This window comes from Mizuhopecten yessoensis, unplaced genomic scaffold (genome assembly GCF_002113885.1).
Source record: "Mizuhopecten yessoensis strain PY_sf001 unplaced genomic scaffold, ASM211388v2 scaffold715415, whole genome shotgun sequence".
In the NCBI taxonomy this organism is placed as follows: Eukaryota; Metazoa; Mollusca; class Bivalvia; order Pectinida; family Pectinidae; genus Mizuhopecten; species Mizuhopecten yessoensis.
In genome coordinates this window covers 1-13,832 of record NW_018479607.1, presented here as the reverse complement: position 1 = coordinate 13,832, position 13,832 = coordinate 1, and the positions used below count along the sequence as shown (strand labels likewise).

Below are 13,832 nucleotides of genomic sequence, written 5' to 3'. Positions count from 1 at the left end.
CAAAGTGTGATATTTGATAATGCTATATTTCCATTTCTTATATATCCGCCATACGCCATGGAAAGCATGCGTACGTAATACCACGTCCCCACAAAAATAGACTTTTCTCAAGGACCACAAAACAACCAAGGATTTTTTTCTGTAGATAATGGGAAATATAAGCAAATCTAAATCGCGACCTTACCATACAGCTTAGTTTTAAGCTGTCCCTATTGGTAATCTTGGAATTGAAGGTCGAGGTAAGGGACTTTTATAGAAGAGTATGTAGCGTCACTGATACAACTTTTAAATCAGTTGATAATATAACATACTATGTCTTTTCATTACATTTTTTTTTTATCTGCGATTATTCTAAGGTTTTATACTTCATTTGATGCAGCTCCACATATGGAAAGTCAAAATTTACACTTTGCATCTTAAATGGGTCTAGCAATACAATGGTAAAAACGATCACGATTTAATTGTAGTTTTGATACCACGTTTTATGTTTGGCTTCAATGAAATTAAGTGCAGAAATTAGGATATTGCTGCATGATATAAAATATATCACGAATTGATTTGATAATTCCATTAAGTATTCAAGGGGTCACATGTTAGTAAGTGGAATGTTGATATTTTAGCCGAGGTTGCAGAATCTTTGTCAGAACTGAGCTTTACCGAAAGTTTGACAAGAAAATGCATATAATATGCAAATGGAACACAAAATATGGCAAAATATGTAGAGTTGTTACACACAAATTACGGCCAGGTTTGAAAATTTAGAAAAAAGTACGGTATACCAACGGCGTTTGATTTTTGTCGTCATTATATACAGGCGTCATCTGTTTGTGACGTCAGTGTAGTAAAGGTCACTGAGTGAATCTGTGTTGGACAAGAAATAAATACGTTTACATATTATTGCTTTTTATAGTTTTCTGTTAAATAGTCATATTCAGCCGTTATCACTTATTGGTATAATAAGGTCAACCCTATTCCAGGATAAATGTTTTCCAAACAAGTATTTTAATTAAACATTTCCAAAATATTTCGGATAGCTCGAGTTATAATTGGTTTTGTTGACGATTTTTTGTTCTGCATTGAGGAAACGTCTTCCTGATTTCTGACAACAAATGCGCATTGAAAATAATTGACAATTAATACTTTTAAAAATGAAGACGCTATATTGAAATGTTTTGGAGTACTCTTCTGTTTCAAGGATTTTGTCTAGGAATTTTTAATATCCATGGCAACATTCGTTTATAATGCCAAGACTACATTTAAGAAAACAAAAAATGTATCTATTGGTCTCATGGTATTTTCTTGAGAGCCTCGACAGCGACTAACAAAGCCAGCAATAACATCTTAAGTTTCCACCGAGATGATAAATTGCGTATTATTTAAACCTAGCAAATATCTAAACACATTTCAAATGGCTTTTTAATTTAGTTGACATGGTAATATAGTTTAATTCAAAAACATTGTACCATTTATGTTAATCATCGTAAAAGTCTATCTGTCCCGCTTAGTTTAGAGGGTCACAGATAAGTGTCATATTAACACAACACTCACGCAACATCTTTTTAAAGACCCTGACATTAGTCTGACAAAAACAAGCCATTGATCATTTCGTGTCGTTACATCGGTCAAGCACAAGTTATTCTGAAGGGAATTACATTATTAACCATTCTGAATCAGGTCATTGGAGTTTGATATAGATTCCCCTATCTCACCCTCAAGGGGTTGAATGGTTCTTTTTTCTCTCTTATCCGGTTTACCATATATATTATACATATAGTGTAATGATTACGTTACAGGCTAAATTCAGGGTTGACTTGACGTTGATGGATTGTTGACGTGACGTCTATGTATTGTTGACGTGACGTCAAACCACTGTTATGAATAGGGGAATCCTGTGGATAGTGGTTAGTGGATAGTGGATACACCTGTCAAGGGGAAGAGAGGCTACAATCCGGGACCTTTATGTGTTAGTCTCTACGGACATTAAGTATCGATTAATCCACGCAAGGGATTGGGAAACAAAAATGTCAGTATGATAACAGAAACACAATATTAACTTTAAAGGAGTCAAAAAGGCTTAAATTGTAATTTTTTCAATGCGGTCATTTATCATCACAATCTTTTTTCCAATTCCAGTTCTAGTTTCAAAGATTGTAACACTGATCAAAACATGCTTCCACATACCATACTGTTAATTGAAACGGTAAAGGAATCATGCGTAGGACACATACATAGGGTTTTAATATTACGTTAAAACACCTACACAGGTGAGGTTGGTGTATTTCTAGCAAGTGTCAAATTTCATCAACACGCATTCTAACACCAAGAAACACAGAACAGACATAAAAGAGTGCAACGTGAGACAACTGAGCGTCCCCTAACGGTCAGATGAGTGTAAGAAAGTGAGTTTGTTTGCACAGATTAAGGTCAAAGTTCAAAGAGTTACACTTGGCATCCTAAGATTATCTATATAAAAAATTGTCTTTAGGTAATATAATAATAGTTCTAAACATCGGATACAGTGACCTTCGTTTAGGTTTTTTTTCTCATGTGTGTCATTCTCACAGCAACGAATGACAACTTGTACTTTTTCTGTCATAGTTTAGTTCTTCATTTCGTTTTACCCATTGTACTTTATGAAATATATAATACACACACATGATCGAGTGTCTGAAGCCGTCCGCTTATGTGACATTATTCAGGAAGGAGACGATCTGAACAACTTCCTGTTGATGCTATGTATGTCACAAGACTATCTAACATGTATTCATACACACATACAATACACAGTACTTTAAGTATAAAATAAGGCCAGTCTGACACAATTATGCACATACATATTATCCATATTGTGTTGTGTCCATACATATTTAATAAATCGGTAATGGATTGGGGTTAGTATCACATAACAATGCTTTCCCAACAGTAGAGATGATTGTATCCTGAACATTTACCTAAATCACAACAGTAGATATGTGTGTATCCTGAACACTTACCTAATTCAAAACAGTAGAGATGCTTGTATCCTGAACACTAACCTTACTCCCGACAGTAGAGATGTATGTATCCTGAACACTTACCTAACTCCCAACAGTAGAGATGTATGTATTCTGAACACTTACCTTACTCCCAACAGTAGAGATGTTTGTATCCTGAACACTTACCTAACTCACACCAGCAGAGATGTTTGTATCCTAAACACTTACCTAACTCACAACAGTAGAGATGTTTGTATCCTCAAATCTTACCTAACTCACAACAGTGGAGATGTTTCTATCCTGAACACTTACCCGCCCGACCTCCTGGGGTAATCTGTTTACCACTACGCGCTTACGTCCGGAGCAAAAAACAGTGATTAATTTAAGGTCGAATGAACTTGTTTCAGAATTGTTAGATAAAAAACAAACACTTGATATTTCTAGATCTACATTAATTTGGTGAATGATAATACAAATATTTAAACATGATATTGAATCATAACCATTTAATTCATGTTGCCTAGTTCATCAGTTGAGGAACATTGCAAGTAGAGTAAAATAATTTCAAAAGGAAAATCAATTATTAGGAGCGTATGGTAACACATACGTGCGTAAACAGCGTTGCCTCCCCTTGTTACACATTGCCTTAATTTTTCTCATCCGGAAGTAGCCGATCAGTGGGGAAACCGGAAGTGTATCATTGAAGGAACGACAATTGTGTTTCAACACATACATGAACATCGTCATAAAGTAAAAAGTAAAAAACGTTTTGATTACTTTATTATTTAGATAACAACTGATATACATTCTTAGTGGAAAAATGTCCGTTACATAAAATACGATACTAACATGCATGAAACTTCGTTCAGAGATTATCATACTATGATGTCACAAACACGTCCTTCATGGGTTATTTTCGGAAGGATGCAAAATAACCGGAAAATCTTGGAACTGAGGTTCGCTACATTTATCTCTTTGTCGGTGCTTAAGGATTTTTATTTCTGTTTTTTTTCCACAGGCACAAAAGTAAAATTGCGGATATTTTCTGAAGATCCTTTTGTCATTAATCAGGTTCTGTTGATATTTTTACCGGGAGACATCTTAAAAAAAAGGCGGCATGAAACCACTGGGTCTACGTGTACATTTATTTTTTCATCAGGTCTTTATTTTCATTTGAGAATATGAACGAAATAATAAACTTTTTTTAGTCGTCTTGTTATAGTCTTTACATAATTTATTGGTGCATTACCACTCATAAAGGAAACAATTGATAATGCATTTATGTCGATATCAACAATGATTTGACAGATCACCAACCCGAGTTTAACGCCCCTTTTCAGGAACGTATTACATTTTCACAACGCGTGCCGAACCAAACAAGTTTTTCCAAATTAACGTATGGTCCTTTTTTTTTTTTAACCTGATATCTTTATACATTTAATAAGATTAATCATCAATCATGTAATATGATTTTTTTTTCTATAGCAATTACCAAACAGTTTTTCCCAAATTATCGTAATCATTCCTTTTGTACCCTGACGGAAGCACGCAGAGGATTTAATTCTTAATGTTGGAGGAAACCGGAGAATCGAGAGAAAAACCCGTGTGGTCGGGTAGGTGACCGGGATCGGATCCGGCCATCATAGTGCAGACAATTGCGCTATCCACTAAGCCATCCGACCCATCTTATATTTTACACACAAGAACTAATATCTACTTTAACTTTGACTGGAAGAAAATGGCGTCATTGATGCAAACATTATATCGTGAATACATTTTTACTAAAAATATATGATACAAAAAATCTACATACGGGAGATCGGGGAAATACGGCCATCCCTAATACTTTTGCTTTTGAGCTAATATTTACAACTGTATAGATCTTTGGAGTTTCGTTGGCTGGGCATTCACACGAAAAATTGGCGAGGAAACTAATGTAAAATTACTAAACAGGAGAAAGTTACTTTTGAGAGGGTAGAAAGAAAATCATGATCTTGCTTCTTTCTAGTTATACGAACTTTCTGTAAACGGAATTGCTACTCTTTTACGGTCAAACGTGTAACACACTGATGGCTTCAAGTGATATACATGAAAGCCAAGCCAAGCACGTAATATCATATTGCTGTGATATAAGAATTTATTGAAATATCAATTTGGTCCCGGAGACGTTGGGCCCATGATACCGGGGCAAGTGCGGCCCATGCAACACATTAGAACTAAAAATCTGACGTTGCATTCTTTATGACGTCATAATTAAGCTGGCATATGTACCCAATGTTTTGAGCTATCGCAACACCTTAAGGTTTTATTACACGTGTGTAATACAATATTCACTACCAGGCCGTATGACAGTAAAATGGGTCAGTTATGTGATAAAAAGAGTTCTGTGATAACTGGACTACTGTTGTTATGAAGGTGATATATCTATTTCCGTTCTGTCTGTTAAGATTGTATAGGATATTTGTATTGAATTGGAACGATTTGTTTTTCGGCAGTAGCTTCTCTAAGTTGTGTGTCTATGTAACTGGTTTCCGCTGAGTTGGGTTGATCAATAATACTTCAAACTATATATACAACGTTATTATGACTATATATTTCTGACGTTAGTATGGTGATGTGGATCATACAGCGATTATCAGCTGGTAAATATAGGTTTGCAGATGCATGACAACATAAAAAGTAAAACAATATATCGTTTAAATCATTTATTTACATTTGTTAAGTTTTTTTTATATTCATGCTTATAAAAATGTTCTGTTATTTTTATAGCTGGTTTGATGGAACACTTATGTCTTTATAAAATTTATTCTGCGTTGCATTTCTAATTGATAACTTAGCTTATGTATTACTACTATGACGTCACAAGTGTAATGACGTGATGATCGGTATGCCTTTGTCAATATCTCAAACCTGCAAAAATTGTATAAATATCTTAAAATAATAATCGCGTCAAAAAAGGTCTCAAATGTCGTCATTCTAAGCATGTGAATGGCGTAACAACAAAAAGGATATGAAGGAATAATCCATGTTTACCTCAGTTCTCTTAAAATGTAAACAAATACGTTAAGTGGTTTTTGTACACAGCGAATATTGGTCACATAATACTGTACTATTTATATACGCGGCCAACCAGGAACTTAAAATATATCTATGTTACACATATAACCACAAGTCTGTGCTTATTCAGTTATGGCGTATACCCTACCTGGTGTTGTTGTATTACTACAAATTCTGACAGGTAAGTTTATATACATCTCCCTGACAGAGATAACCCGTTACCGGGACATACAAATTGTGTTATGTTTTCAATTACATGAGTATTACACAAATGACATGCACCACACGGGGTTACACACATGTACATGTATGACGTGACACACATCTACGTGCTATTGTTGACACTATTCTAAACTTAAAGCTGCATACCTTCCCTCAGGCAAGCCAAACTGTTATAAAATCAATGCATGTCTCTCCTAGACTGTTCGTCTGCGGGATAACCGAACTACCCGGTGGTGAAGCTGACGTAAAACACATCAGCTAGCAATATTTTAACACATAATTTATAATGGGATTATTTTTCAGCTGATCATTAGTCAAGCAACATTGCACTGATGTGTGTTACAGTCATTGTATGATTGCTATACATGAACGTCTTTCGCACACTCAACTGTGATTATATGTTGGCAAACGACATATTTTCCTGCATACGACAAAAACACTTTAGACATGCCATGATGTGACTCAGTCCACATTTCCGTACAGGGCATCCTCTTTGACGCCTGATCTATTGATTTATTTTATATTTTGTGAGGTGTGGAGTAATACTTCTTTATTCTACGATGTTATGTCATTGGCAATAGTCTGTGGCTTTCCATGTCGATTTTTATCTATGACATCTTCAGTTCATTCTCCAATTTTTGATAGTAAACTTTATATTACCAGGAAGCCTTGTAACAGGAGTCAGTGTGGTGGTAAATCCATCCCCTATTGCCATGGTCACAGAGGGAGCCGTGTTGTGGCTGACCTGTACATATGACCTTGGAGGAGGGACGCTGGGACAGTTACTATGGAAGGATAAGGACAGCGCTAATGCTGCCACTGCCACTCCTACAGCTACACCTCCGTGTTCTGCACCCTCTATGTCATACAACATTTCGTGTAACTTGGCCTCTAATGACGTAAGATTATGCATCCTTGCCCCAGTACACGGTAATACATACAGCTGTCTTGTCTACCTATCCAACTACACACAGATAGGATCAGCGTCAACACAGGTGTCTGTCATTAGTAAGTATCGTCTATTTGTAATTGGAATAAGATTTTTTTGTGATTGATTATTACCATCAGCAAAATGTTGTGACGAAAGACATTATATTCACATCACTTTAAAGTGAGGTCGATTATGTTGGATTACTCTCAAAGACACTGAGAACATACTTATTTTACTGTTTTTTTGGGGGTGATTGATGATGTTATGCACAATTATTATATAAGTCATTAATTGTACAATAAAGTGTTATTTATATTTTCAAAACGTCGAACATATAAAAAAAAATCGACAGAGTTAATGTAGCACTACTAAAGTTTCAAATTCAATTGAGTGAAAAATGTGCTTTCCACATCAGGTTAATTTACATAGTAGTTTAATGCATTTGATCGCAAATTTCCACTGACCTTTCCTGTTCTCTTAATACCAGAACTTCATTACAAAATACTGTTATGTAATTTATACCATTTTAATGTTATGTTGGTATTGTCTTCTTGGTAAATAAAACTAACTATGGTACAACGACTGGTATTTTTAACATGAGATTAATTGATAACTGGCGTAACACTGTATATACGGATGGTATTTCATTTCATGCAGCAATTCTATGGGTAAGTTATTCAAGAAGTCAGACGGATCAGGTTCGACTTTGCACACACAATCTCTCAATGTGTCATTTTTGGTTACCCTCATTATTTACATGCTTACATTGCGTTTATAAAAATATACTTATAAGGTAATGAACAAAGACAGAACAAAACTCTAAAACACCGACAACAAAACACAGATGTTCTTTTATTTCTGGGATTGAACCCCATATTATTATCTTGATACACATCGTTGTTGCATGATATATTGCCTACTACTTCTAGAACATAAAGATTTTGCTTGAAAAACAGCATATATTGCATAATAAAAATAAAAGAACAATCGCTTTGCTTAGCAGTGGTTTCTAAATCTCGTGGGGATTCATGTTTGTATATATTGTATTATACTTCTGCTTGCAAATATTTGAATATTTAGTATTGTATAAATATGAATATCAACATATAAATTTATGTAAATTTCGTCTTTATAGACTACAGGTTATATACAGTAGAGCGGTTATATTATTATTGGCTTAAAGATAAAAATAATAAAAAATAAGATCATTGAGAAAAAATCGATTTGAATTTCATCATCTGATCATTCCCATATTTCCTTCCTCCATTTCATTAACAAGTGCTTATTCAGCATTCCTAATATCATCTTTCTATTCGGTCGTTGTCCATTTCCTTTAGATAGTCTTAGTTTAAAGGTAATAAAACACCATCAAACCTATATAGAAGGTGACCTTGAAGGTGCTTTGAAGTCATTCAACCGCAAATATTGTCAACAACAATAGTAACAAAATACACAACAAAGAAAAACATAAAGTGTAGAGTTGTCTAAATATAGTAACACAATAATCATCAGAGACAGTTTACAAGGTAGAGTTGTCTTAATGTAGTAACCAAATACTTATCAGAGTCAACAAACAGACTTGTAGATATATGCTGCGTTCTTGATTATAAAACCCGTTATCCTGATTGTTGATACCACACAGGAGTGATTTGCTTGTTTTCTTCCACACTTTCCTACCGTATCAATAATACGATTATAAACTCAATGCATCGCTTATTCGTCAAGGGTGCATGGGATTTACAAAAAATGTGATGACGTTACCATAGTAAAACCTCAAAATGTGATGACGTGATGGTGACGTTTTCAGAATAAAAGTGTGTGAGAGTCGCCTTCACTTAATAGGTACAGACAGTTATTTTTTCACTAGCAAAAACGATAAGGTCCTTGTGAAGAGTGACAGATACTTTAAGCTGAATAAAAAGGCGACGCCAGTAGACTTGATGAGTTTCCTTGTAATATAGCGGTATATCATACAACGGTTTTAAAGACTTTTTGCAGTATCTTTAGATAGGCTCTACAGCATTTCAAATTAATAACGTTGTAATATATAGATGCATTGCAATACATTGCAATTTCCTTATATTTAAAATAAACACGCTAAAAGAAGACGACAATAGTAGGTTGATTGATAGTCTCATTCTATTACAATTGTAAACGTTTTCCCTCGTATAGTGATTTTCTTTCGTCAACTCTGTGGTTCTGTCTTGACTTAACTTCAGCTGGCTACAGGTCAATGAATGACAACACGTTTTATAAAGTTCTACAATTTATTATGTACCAAACGAACCAGTGAATTAATTAAACATGATGAATAGATATACACAATGCTACAGCACGTCAACCACTCGACCGGTCCATACTAAAACAGTATACCGTGTAACATATGTCCTCTCAAAAATGTCCACCCGGTATCCCACCCCGGGGAATAAGTTTAAACAAACCCCGATAATATATTACAACATGCCTACAACGGGAAAATAACCATCCCAAATTAACACCGAGATAATTCTACCCAAACATGCCTACAATGAGAAAATACAACCCAGCCCGGAATAATTTTGAGGTCTAAGGCCGAAATACACTCCTACATACCTGCCCGTAAGAAGGGTAAAGACGAGCCGGCTAGCTACATGTAAGCCTCTGCCAGACTGATTTACAATACCAAAAACACCCAGCTATGTAGCCAAATTTAATTGTATGCCTTGAAATGCACGAGCCATGTAGTTTTTGAAATACACGTGCAATGTAGTATTTGAACTCGATACTGACCCATACCTGAGCGTAGAGTGCTGTACAGGTAAGGTAACATATCCTAAAAATATTAACCAATCAGAAACGTCTAAATAATATACCGGGAAGGAATCCCCAACGGGAATACCCCAGGTACACGCACTCCGTTACACGAAACGTAAATACGGAAATATATACAACAAGTAATTGTTCAAAACCCAATCCTTTTACACAATATTAACCTACGAAATAGTATGAACAGATAGCGCCATCAATATCATTGACCTTTGATGGCGCCTCGAATTCATATTAGTAGCAGATTTTAGTTATGTAAATAAATAGACTGTTTTTATTACGCGATTGTTTCCAATACTCAAATTATGAGATGTAAACGTGTGGTCCATTCTCGTGACAGTGTTTTATTGTGATTTCTGGAGAGTTAGAGTGTCATCGCCTTATGGACAGCTTAACCCCTCTGAAAACGCTTATGGAGAACATTTTCCTAGGGACGTAAAATATTAATCTGCCCTCGTTATTTCGAGGGTTAAAAGTAGTTGCAATTTTAAAATGACTGTTATCTATTAGTCATTAGGTGTGTAAAACCTAAATGATTTACAAAATAGGCAAACAGCAAATACAAGAATGTGTAGGACGATATGCAATAGTGTCCCACATATAATTAAAACACAAAACGTATGAAATGAAAGCTGACAATACGTACCGTAACATGAGCAGATTGCTGAACAAGGAAGTTTTAAACCATAGGAAGTAAAATGGCGTTGATCATATCCCGTCTTGTTCTCTTCCTTGTCTTTATCAAGATCTCTGAAGGTATGTAGTTCTAAATATTATTGAAATCATTATGAAATCAGGTTTTGATGTAAAGTCATATATAACGTGTTGAACTATTCACTTTGATGTCAATACCGATACACTGTTTGTTGTTATATAAAGTTACACCAGGCCGATCTTATCTGTTCGGTTTATCAACAGTTGTCAAGTTGAGTGTGCGATGTCGCCTTTCGACTTGTACATGTCGAACAGTCTGCTGCATCATATGTGTATAGTAATATCACGTTTGAATAAGTCTTTATTGATTTCATTTTATCAAATTGATAAACGTGATGAATTCGAATGTTTATTGATATGGCAGAGTAAATAATTTGATATTAAAATTATATATGTATATATTAAGCTATGGACGTAATTGATGCACAGTCCTTCACACTCAAGCATTACGTGTGTTTCAGCCCAAACACTGTCGTTGTCAGTGACGCCATCCTCTCCAATCCTGAAACACGAATTGACTTTAACGTGTTCTGTCAGTATGGACATCATCGAGAACATGCAAATATTTTACAAGAGAAACACATTCCTAGTAGGAATGTTCCTAGTTAACAGTACTCTTGTGTCTCTACAAAAGCACAAGGAGGTCAAAATTACACATTCACATGTGGGTTTTTTCCTGTCCGAGAACTTTTGCTTACTATTCCTGCTGCACACGTCACAGGGGATGAACAAGGAACAGATTGGATTTGTAATATATTTCTAAGCGGAGTCATCAGTAACATAGTTCACCTGGAACTTAGTGGTATGTTCCATTTCTGTTCTTTTTTTTTCACTATGCGAATGTTCAATATCTATAGTAACGTTGACAGAACCATACATTGTTATGTGGTGGGAATGTCAGAAACATATATTTACTCTTGGACCTGATAATCACTTTCAACATGTATTCGTAAAAAAACGTTCATATAATAATAACATATTTATTCTAGGATCTTAGATACCGCTTTATCACAACCTTGTTTATAGGTCTCTCAAAGAGGTTCATACCATTATTATCCGTGGTTAAAGGGCCTTTGCAACCAGCCAATATTTGTCTCAACTCCCTGGGGAGCATACAACCGGTGCCGCCATTTCGGTGCTCACAGCTAGCATTCTACAGTTCTAACACTGCCCCACCACGAGTGAACAAATGTGTTATATATAGTCTTGGCCAATGATAGGAGTATAATCTTACACACTACCGACAAACACTAGGCTTCATTGCACCAATACACTGCATACATTTAAAAATTGAATACTGTAACTTAAAACATGTTCTTTAGGTGAAAAGGCTGTGAGGAAGGCGCATATCAAAAACAGAAAACATCGTTTTTCTTCAAAACGTTTTAAACCGAAATATATTGTACGTCTCTGCGTTAACCGCTAAATAAAAATGTAATTTAAATTCAGATTATCTGTGTGTACACCAATCATGTGTTTAACCGATAGTCTGCTAATCGCTCGCTCGAAATATAAATATATATAAGATCATAATAATAAAAAACAAAAACAAAAAACAGGTTATGGTTCTCGTAACTACCATGTGCTAACCTTCGATCGGTCGGTAAATCAGTCAGACAATCAATAATTCACAGACCATCAATCAATACATATCAATTAATTAATCAATCAATCATTCAACTACAGAATCAATTGTTATATCTAATAGAACTAAATAATATACATATTTATGTTTTTATGGCGAGGCTTATATTGATATGGATTATAACCAATAATACCAAAGTGATACTCACAGACGGTTGTATAACAAGAAATACTTTTCACGTAAATAGACAAAGAATAATATTTAAAATGAATTTATATACCCTAAAATGTCATCTTTAGACCACATTAATATATGTAACTTTATTCAGTGTGAAATCACATCTCAATATCTCAATCTCAGTTCAAACCCTGAATGTATACTCTCATCTCAAACTATATAGATTTCAATGGTTTGTTGAAAGAAGCCGTACATTTCAATTAAATTAATATTTTCTAGATTAGCTAAGACGTGTCTAATCAAATGTATCAAACCATCAATAAACCCCGTTATGTGTAACGAACACTGAAATACATACTGATAGGAAAACGCTGACTGGCAGTTCCGTCATCTATCGCAGGTAAAACAACCATTGGAAATGGTAGGGATTCCCTGTTAATAATTTTGTTCCATTTTCCTGAACCGTTATATTGTGATGTCTGGAGAGATAGATTGTTATTGCCTTATGTCTGCTTTCGACAGTTTATTCCTGCTGAAAACGCTCAGGGAGAACTTTTTTCTTGGAGATATAAAAAAATTATCTCATTGCGTGGCCATTATCCGTAGGTGTTTAATTCGTAAATTATCACAATACAGGTAAAGAGATTATAACAGTTCATAAAGGTATACATCAAATATAAGAACATGTAGGATGATAAATAATGGTGTCACACGAAATAAAAACAAATAAAAAACATATTAAAATGTAAGCTGACGATACTTACCGTGACAAGGGCTTACCTAACTGAACAAGGTAGTTTAAACCATGGTAAGTAAACATGGCGATGATCATACACCGTCTGGTTCTTTTCCGTCTCTTTAACAACCTCTCTGAATGTATGTACCTCTTAATATTATTGGAATTATTATGAAATATGACTTTTTGAAAAAGCTGAGATAATGTTCGTGGTGATCACTAAACTGTTCATCTCAGTCCGCTGTCTATATGGTATGGTTTATATTTAAATCAGGAAAACAGATTACCACCCGTTAATTCGGATGAGTGGTAAAAAGACCAAAACAAATGATGTCAGTGTATTCATAACAGAATATNGGCTTGTACATGATAAGTCTAAACATAATATAAACGTAACTGATTACAAAAATGTAAGCTGTAGTCGGTCTTAATTATTACCGACGATTAAGCTCCCTGTGGCTGTTCTATGCAACAGGTGTCTCAAATTACTGGTAGCATATCAAATATACGAGTATAACACGGAGGAATAAAACAAGGTATTCGGTTCAATTTATGTAGCTATTTCTCTATATTTTTCCGGTGACTATAAAAATAATGATACCATGTTATTTCGATACTTTGCAATAAAAA

The 13,832-nt window shown here is 34.8% G+C and overlaps 1 protein-coding gene across 2 annotated transcripts; it reads left to right on the top strand.

The window, feature by feature from the left end:
- The first annotated feature begins 6,140 nt into the window (after positions 1–6,140).
- Positions 6,141–13,522, top strand: LOC110441087. Of its 2 annotated transcripts, XM_021484188.1 has the most exons (3): positions 6,141–6,213; positions 6,918–7,262; positions 11,166–13,522. In XM_021484188.1, the coding sequence occupies exons 1-3, from the start codon at positions 6,165–6,167 to the stop codon at positions 11,465–11,467; spliced, it is 696 nt and encodes a 231-aa protein (XP_021339863.1). In that variant the 5' UTR covers positions 6,141–6,164; the 3' UTR covers positions 11,468–13,522. The 2 variants fall into 2 exon arrangements, 1 of the variants encoding a protein (XP_021339863.1); XR_002461827.1 differs by lacking the exons at positions 6,141–6,213; positions 6,918–7,262 and adding an exon at positions 8,399–10,746.
- Positions 13,523–13,832: the final 310 nt, after the last annotated feature.

What these genes read in the sequence shown, in the direction of transcription:
- LOC110441087 (XM_021484188.1), top strand. Translation starts at nt 6,165, where the DNA reads ATGGCGTATACCCTACCTGGTGTTGTTGTATTACTACAAATTCTGACA. An exon ending in ATTACTACAAATTCTGACAG is followed by an intron (nt 6,214 to 6,917) that starts GTAAGTTTATAT and finishes TTATATTACCAG; the next exon opens with GAAGCCTTGTAACAGGAGTC. An exon ending in AACACAGGTGTCTGTCATTA is followed by an intron (nt 7,263 to 11,165) that starts GTAAGTATCGTC and finishes CGTGTGTTTCAG; the next exon opens with CCCAAACACTGTCGTTGTCA.